Consider the following 7,353-nt stretch of genomic DNA (forward strand, 5'->3'; position numbering starts at 1 on the left):
AGCCTTGTTTTTGTCACCTCCCATTTTCTCCATTGGTGAGGGAGGGATCCCCTGCCCTAAATACGACAAGATGGCCAAAACATGACATTTGACACTGGGCAGGTGAGATTGACAGCAGTTTACTAGTGGGGAAAGATATCACAAGCCATGCAGGGCCACACGGGGTCACCCTCAGGAGCAGAGTGAACCAGCCAGGGCTGTGGGAGGCAGGCCTTGTAGTAACAAAATGATGAGGTGCCCCGGGTTCCTCAGGATGATGTGATTGGATTGGCTTTTTTGAATAGTTTATCAGGCTGGCAGAGAAGTGAAATCCATTAAGTAGAAAACTGGGTGGAGTGCAGCTGGTCCCAGACGACAGGAAACCAGCCAGGTGAGGACTGAGGGCAAGGGCATATCTGGTGAGAGGCAGGGAACTCAGGGTTAGGTCTTTGGAGCCCTGTGAGGCATAAAATGTCACAGCAGCACATGCTATTTCAGGTCTTACAATGCAAGCCTGTACCCTCAGCTCTGACCCATTTGCACCCAGAACAACACACTGCTGGTCACAGTCATTTAATGAAGCATCTTTTCCTGTGGACCCTAATGAGGACCTGTGCTCACTCTACTCTCCCCTCCTCTCTGTGGTGGCTGCTGCCTGGATTCCTGCTTTGGCCACTGGACTTGAGATTTGGAATTGATGCCTGTGGAACTGGGTCTCTGTGAAGAGTGGGAAACCTGCTGAAACTCATTCTTGGGAATCGAGCTAGAGACTAGAAGATTGTCCAGTGAACACCCAAGAAGAAAGACCACCAAGATCGTGACGCTGGAGACGTTGGAGACCTTGCTCTACTTTATTTTAATAAAAACTAGAAATAAGTACTAGTCACATTTTGTGGCATTTCCAGGGCTGAAACTTCCCTAGTCCTTGTTATTTTTGACTCCCCAGATGTTTCTTGATGATACTCTAGAACTTTATGTCCAGCAGAGGAGACTGCCTTTCCCACATATTCACCTGGACAACCAGGAATGAAAAAGTGCACGTGGAGTGGGGCCTTGACCCAGGCAGCATTTTATTCTGAGGAAGCTGGAAGGTGAATTCATGAAGGCACTGAAGGCTGCTTCCCATGCACAAGACACAGGAAGACAGGAAATGCAGAAGGAGGAGGAGGTGCCGGGGAGGTGAGGACAGAGGCTGGATGGACACTGGGCGGAAGGCAGGGCTGGGCACCCGGGTGTACTAAGGGAGTGGAAGGAGAAGGGAGTCTGGGTACTGGCCAAGTTCTGAAGGAGATACAAGTCCATGTGAGCCGCTGACTTGAACCAGAGAAGAAGAGGTTCAGGCTTTAGATGATGTGGATGAACAAGCCACTGAGGATATACCATGAGCAGGATCTCCAAGAACAGAGCTATTCCCACTGCAAACACAGCCAGCTGCTAGCTGCCAGCACAGCTAAGCAGACACGTGGAAATTCTAGAGGGTTTGGCCAAGAAAAGCCCTGAATGACAATATCAGCAGAATTGCTTGGTTGCTCTGAAATAACTTTGATGTGATGAAGCTGAGGCTTCTCTGAAGAAGTGGAAAACCCTAGGTGTTGTCCCGGATGACGGGTCTTAATCCTCCTTAGCAGGGCAATTGGAACTTCTAAATCCTCTCTACCCACCCCTCCCACTTTAACCTGAATTCTCCTTTCCATTCCAGCTGCCTCCATGGGGTCAGAGAATTTCCAGCCAAGACAGACAGATTCCAGAATGCCACTGTGGGACAATTTTGAAGCAAGGAAAATTAACGTGCAAAGTCATCCTGGACTCTGGGGGAGAAAGAGGCATTTCCTCATGTTTGACAAGCGTTGGAGTTCAAAGAGTGAGCTTGGGAGCCTGTTCTGTCATGGTTCTGACGGGACGTAGGGTCGCTTACAGATGAAAAGAAACGTTTTGTCACATTGGGCGTCATTCCAGGCCTGAAGCGAGGAAGCCCTTATATTGCCACAGTGTTCATTGTTCCCAGTATTGTTGGGCTCACCTGGGATCCAGAACCTACCAAGAGGGAGAAATAAAGGTTTACAAAGTGGAAAACCAAGAAGAACTTATTTCCAGTGAAGAAATGAGTTAATTCAACCCCAGCTTGAGTCCTAAGGAATGGCATAGTAAATGTCTGCACCCAAGCCTAAAAGGAAGGGGACTAGCGAGACTTAGACTTCTAAGCTTTCACTCATGCCCCAAGTCCAGGCAAAACCAACCCACCACTCTCAAGTCCCTACACAAACCCACTCTGTGAAGACCTAGACTCATGACAGGATTCCTGCTGAAGCTGGCCAGGTAGAAGGCCTTGCTACCAAAACCCAGAGGGCGTGGAGGGCCCAGATCCCACAGCCAGTTAGTGACAGGATTGCGCTAGATCTTGGTTGCAATGCTCCTGTCACCCTAGCACAGGGAAGAATCAGAAACCCTGCCTCATGGGGAACATCGCCCCCACTCCCTTCATGCCCTGGCCATGGCCGGGGAAAGTCAGGCTGGCAGAGAGGGCTCCTGGGACTTACTTCGCACTTTGGACCTTGTTGAATGGCGTGTCATCCACCCAGGACCAGTCCCCTTCTGTCCCTGCTTTAGTCAGGCCAATCCAGTAGGTGAGTCCCCCCGCCGTTTTATACAGAAACTCCTGTAGGAAAGACAGGATAAGCAGAGGTGCGGTCACACTCAGAGCTTGATCACCTGTCTCCGGGTGTTCTTCACCTGTGCTCAGTGACAGCCCTGACCCACAGATGCACTGCACACACTGGCCTCTCAAGCCTCTTCCTGCCCTTACCCAGAACCCAGATTTCATCTTCCAGATTATGATGTGTCCCTGCCCTGCAGCTAACAGGCTCAGGACTTAAGCATTTCTGCCACTCAGGAAGCAGGTGCTGAAGCACAGGAAGGCCTCAGCTGAACTCCAGAGCATGGACCACGAGAGAATGGTTCATATGACAACACCTGAATCCACATACGGCACTGTGCTGAGTCCTCCATATGCATTCACTCCTTTCCTCTGAGGCAGGTGCCATCACCATGCATGTTTCATCAAGTGAGGGCCAGTGAAGTTTGCCCAGTGAAGTTGGGTATTCCACCCAAGCTGCTAGGACTAGTTAGATGGCGAGGTTAGGGCTCTAGAACTACTCCAGAGCCCAGGCTCTGACCTGAGCTGCTATCCCACCGCCCAGATGAAAAGGGCCTGCCCAATTTCTGCCTCACCAGGCAGGAGACTTCTTGAGTCATGTGGAATCATTAACGCTGTTCACAAATATTTCTTTTTTTCTGGGCACATGGAAAGTAGCTCCTCTCTGCCCTGTTCCAGGAGTACTGGAATCCAGGATCCTCCCAATCCAGGAGTACTGCATAACTTACTTAACTTACTTAACATAACTTAAGCCAGTGAAATGTAAGCAAAAATGAGGTATGTTAAATCGGGGCAGAAGCTTTGCACAATACGTCAAGTTCCCTTTTCCTGCCCCAGCAATTGTGGAAACATGTTCAGATGAAGACTCCTTCGGCCTGGGTCCTTGAGTAGCGACAGTGAGCACAGCCCCCTTGCTGGCCCTTATTAGACATGGTATCGAGAACTAATCCTTCTTCATTAGGTCATCAATATTTGGGGATTTTTGTTTGCACAGTATAATCTTGCCCATCCTCCCGGGCCCAGTGCTCATACGCCCCCTTGCCAGAGCCCACAGGCACAACACTCACCTGCTCACTCTCTGAGGTCACTGAGGTCAGGTGTGAATTCCTAGACACACAGAACTGCTGGGCACTATACCAGGTCTTTGTGATGAGAGAAAAGTAATAGAAGTTCCCCTTGAAGTACCTCCAGCCTTGAGAAACCACCTGTAGAATGTCATCTAGAGAACAAGAGGTAAAAGTGAACGCTGGTATTCTTGATTTCTTGGGGTGCTGGCTTGGTGGGGGCACTTGAATGAGGTCTCAGAGACAGCAGCAAATGGAGCTGTGCTCTGGTGTCCTTGGGTCCTTGTGTAGGGGATTTGGGACACTCTTTCAAATCCTGAAAGTCAGACAGAGACTAATAGAGTCTCTGGGACTGGAGAGGTTAGAATGCAAGAGGATGGACAAAGAGTGTCTTTCCCATGAGGGGAAGCAACCCTCCATCAGCCATGACAAGTGGCTGAGCCCCTGGACTCTAGAAAGGAACTTGATGAGAAATGACTAGGTATGGGCTGGGGTGGATATCGCCTAATGCTTTTACATTCTGCACTTTGGTGTGGGAACTCTAGCTGGACCCTGGTCTCTTTTCTCCTAACCGCGCCTAAGTCCTTCCCAACCTCAAGCCCTCCCTCCTTAACTTCCTAGTCCATGGCTGCCCCTCTCTTCCCCCCGGCCTCCTCCCTAACCCACCAGCCCAGTGACCTCAGGTCTGGGACAGGTAAGATCCCATGGGCCGCTAGTCAGCTTCAGTGTAATTTTCTGAGTCACTTACCTTGTCGTTTGAGCAACTTGCTCATATTGTCCAAGCTGCCCTGGAGTGCCCGGATCTTTGCATTTAAAGCACTGGCTTTCTCCAAATCACTTTTTAACTCTGGGATTTGGGCATTTAAGGTACCGACTTCTTCCCAACTTCTTGTTAAGATCTGGATCTGTGCGTTGGCCTTCTCCACACTGGTTTTTAACTTCAGGAACTGAGAACGCACATAACCCAGGCTCACATTCACCGTCTGGATCTGAACGCCAGCTGCCTCCATGCCATCACTATTCTTTTTAATTTCAGAATCCAGGGTGCTGATGTTGTCCACACGACCTTTCAGCAACTGGACATTGGTCTTTACATCTGATATGTTGCCCATAAACCGGGGATCTGGGATTGAGAAAGGCAGGAGGTCAGCTGAGGGGAGCCCCAGGGACCGGAGTGGGAGTGTTGTCAGGTTGATCAAAGGAAGGGAAGGGAAGGAACAGGCTGAAGCTTCCCAAAGAACCAGGACAGTCCAATGGGCCACCCCAACCCTCCAATCATTTATTAACATACAACAAATGTGCAATGGGCACCTACCATGTGCCAGGAACACAGGTGGATACAGACAATGGGGAGACTGATGAAACACAGGCTCTCTGTGAGAAAATTTCACAGGCAAGCAGAAGCAGGAGTTAGAAACCAGTCCTGAATTTTCTCTGAGTGTTCATGGAACATTTGATAAAGGGGTGCCCTCCATGAGCCCTGTCACTCTCCCCAGAACTTGATTCCCCCTGGACCCCACCCCTTGGTTGCCATCCCTCTGCTTTCAGAAACCCCTGCAGTGGCTGTCTGCTAGGACAGCACCACTCCCTCACATCTGTCCACGGGCCCCTCTGTGACCATGGGAAGAGCCAGCCACTAATCTGGAAGTGGCTTCTTCTCCAGAGAACATGGAAAAGGAGATTACAAAACTGTGTCTCCCCTTCCCTTGCCCTACCCACTTTCACATTCTGCTCAGGTCCCAGGCCTGGGTACCAGAGAGAGGATCAAAGATAAACCAAGAGGCTCAAAGGCGAGCCCTGAGGAAAATGCCATGTTAGAGGCCAGGGGTCTAGGATGGGGGAAGGGGGACTCTGCTCAGAGCCTACAAGTCTAAGACCAAGTATGTCCCGAGGCCACAGAGGGAGAAAACAAAATCCAACAGCTTCTTGGGTCCCCTTCCTCTGCTTCCTGGAGCCATGGCAGGAGGAAGAAGGCTCTGCCAGCAGCAAAGGCCATGAAGCCTGACAGAGCCAAAAGAGGAAGAAAGATAAACCCCGCAACACCAAATGAGTAGGAAGGCTCCCTAGACATGATTTTTGCAGGGACAGGAGAATGAAGAGAGCACGAACGGGTCCTGTTGAGGGGACTGAGTCATGGAGATCTGTTGGCTCGTTGGTCAGGGATAACGAGCCAACAGATCTGGTGAGTTGGGGCCAATGACATATGAGGCTTAGTCCTTCACAGGGTCAGGAGACATTGCACTGTCAGGGACTGTCCACAAGGCTCCAAATCCAAGGAGCAGAGCTCAGATTGGTGGGGGATGGAGGGGAAGAAAATAGCACAGCATGAAAAACTAGATAAATGTTTCCTGAGGACAAAAGAATGTATCCTTGAGCACCAATGTGCAAATGCTGATCCCAATAATCTCCGAGAAATTGGGAGGGAAAGAGCATCAGCTCACCATACTGGGGGTGGCACACCCTGTTACTGCACATGGAAAGAGGAGAAAGGAGACAAATGAAAAAGTCAGAGGCAGGAGAAACCTGGAGAGCAGGGAAGTGGTCTGAATCTGGAGGGAGCCAGCTGGCCACAGAGAGGGGCTAAGCCCAGACGATGAAACGTGAGGACTTACAAAGGACGGCCTGCAGCAGGACGGAGGCGACCAGGACCAGCGTCAGGCAGATTAATGCAGCACGGACTGTGGGTGTTTTCCCTGGGAACAGAGATGGACCAGACTTGGGAGGAGGCTCTGTTGGAAGAAGAAGAAAATGTGTGTTGAAGGAGCAGCAAAGGGCAGGTTTGCACACAGAACACGGAGCAGGTTCTCAGCAGTGACTGTCGCTTGCCTCGGGGCCAGAGGGAGATGTTCTGTTTGTCCACAGTGAAGTGTGCATCAGGGGCCTCCCTCTCCGCCGTCATCCTGAGTATTCACCCTTACCCTGGAAGCACAGGCGCTTCTGGCTGCCTGTCTCTCCAAGAGCTCTTATCTAGAGGAAACAGGAAGTCAGTCCCACACCAGGTCACCATATCATCCCAACTTCCCTATTCCTGACTAGATACCTTGTCTGGCTCACTCCCCTCATCAGAAGTCTGAGCTTTCAGAAAGAGGCCATTTGTTGTCTTCTCTGGGGGTCTGTTACATAGATACATTAACCATCTTGTCCCAAAGCTATCCCATTTCTCTTGTAAGATTGTCTTCATCCATCCACCCATCCATTCACCCCACAAATACAGACTGAGTGCCTTCTAGGTACTGATGCTCTACCAGGCATAGGGCCACAGTGATGAATAACTCACAATCCTTGCACCAAGCAGTTCACAGTCTAGTAGGAAAGACAGACATGAGCAAATAAATTGCAAGGTGATGAGCACAAGAGACAAATACGCCCAGTTGAAAGAAGCATATGAAATGAAATAATGGGAAAAAAAACTGCAGTAGAAAGATAAACATATGCCAAAGGATGGAGCTTAAGATAGCATGGAGTGCTTGGCAAACTGAAAATAGTTGCAATATTGCTGGAACGTAAAATATACATTCCAACAGGAAGGGGACTCACATGGGGTGGAAGAGGCACCTGGGGTCTGATTATGAAGATCCTTCTGATCATGTCAAGGAGCTTGACCTCTAGCTCATGGGTGACATGAGGCCAATTAAGGACTTCAGGCAGGAGAGAGAC

General features: G+C 50.1%; 1 protein-coding gene across 2 annotated transcripts; it reads right to left on the minus strand.

Moving 5' to 3' along the window:
* Window positions 1-170: 170 nt before the first annotated feature.
* CD207 (CD207 molecule) lies at window positions 171-6,642 on the minus strand. Of its 2 annotated transcripts, XM_030921514.1 has the most exons (7): window positions 6,523-6,635; window positions 6,309-6,425; window positions 4,445-4,819; window positions 3,700-3,851; window positions 2,517-2,635; window positions 2,000-2,013; window positions 171-395 (listed from the first exon to the last, which is right to left on the minus strand). In XM_030921514.1, exons 1-7 carry the CDS (start codon window positions 6,593-6,595, stop codon window positions 289-291), a joined length of 957 nt encoding a protein of 318 aa, XP_030777374.1. In that variant the 5' UTR covers window positions 6,596-6,635; the 3' UTR covers window positions 171-288. The 2 variants fall into 2 exon arrangements, with proteins under 2 accessions (XP_030777374.1, XP_030777373.1); XM_030921513.1 differs by lacking the exon at window positions 171-395 and having other exon boundaries at window positions 1,023-2,013; window positions 6,523-6,642.
* Window positions 6,643-7,353: the final 711 nt, after the last annotated feature.

This window comes from Rhinopithecus roxellana, chromosome 17, assembly GCF_007565055.1.
Source record: "Rhinopithecus roxellana isolate Shanxi Qingling chromosome 17, ASM756505v1, whole genome shotgun sequence".
Taxonomy (NCBI): Eukaryota; Metazoa; Chordata; class Mammalia; order Primates; family Cercopithecidae; genus Rhinopithecus; species Rhinopithecus roxellana.

Coding starts and splice junctions, on each gene's coding strand:
- CD207 (XM_030921513.1), bottom strand. CDS start 6,595: ATGACGGCGGAGAGGGAGGCCCCTGATGCACACTTCACTGTGGACAAA. Junction 3,852..4,444: donor CAAGTTGCTCAAACGACAAG/GTAAGTGACTCA, acceptor CTTGTTCTCTAG/ATGACATTCTACAGGTGGTT. Junction 2,636..3,699: donor TGACCTCAGAGAGTGAGCAG/GTGAGTGTTGTG, acceptor TCTTTCCTACAG/GAGTTTCTGTATAAAACGGC.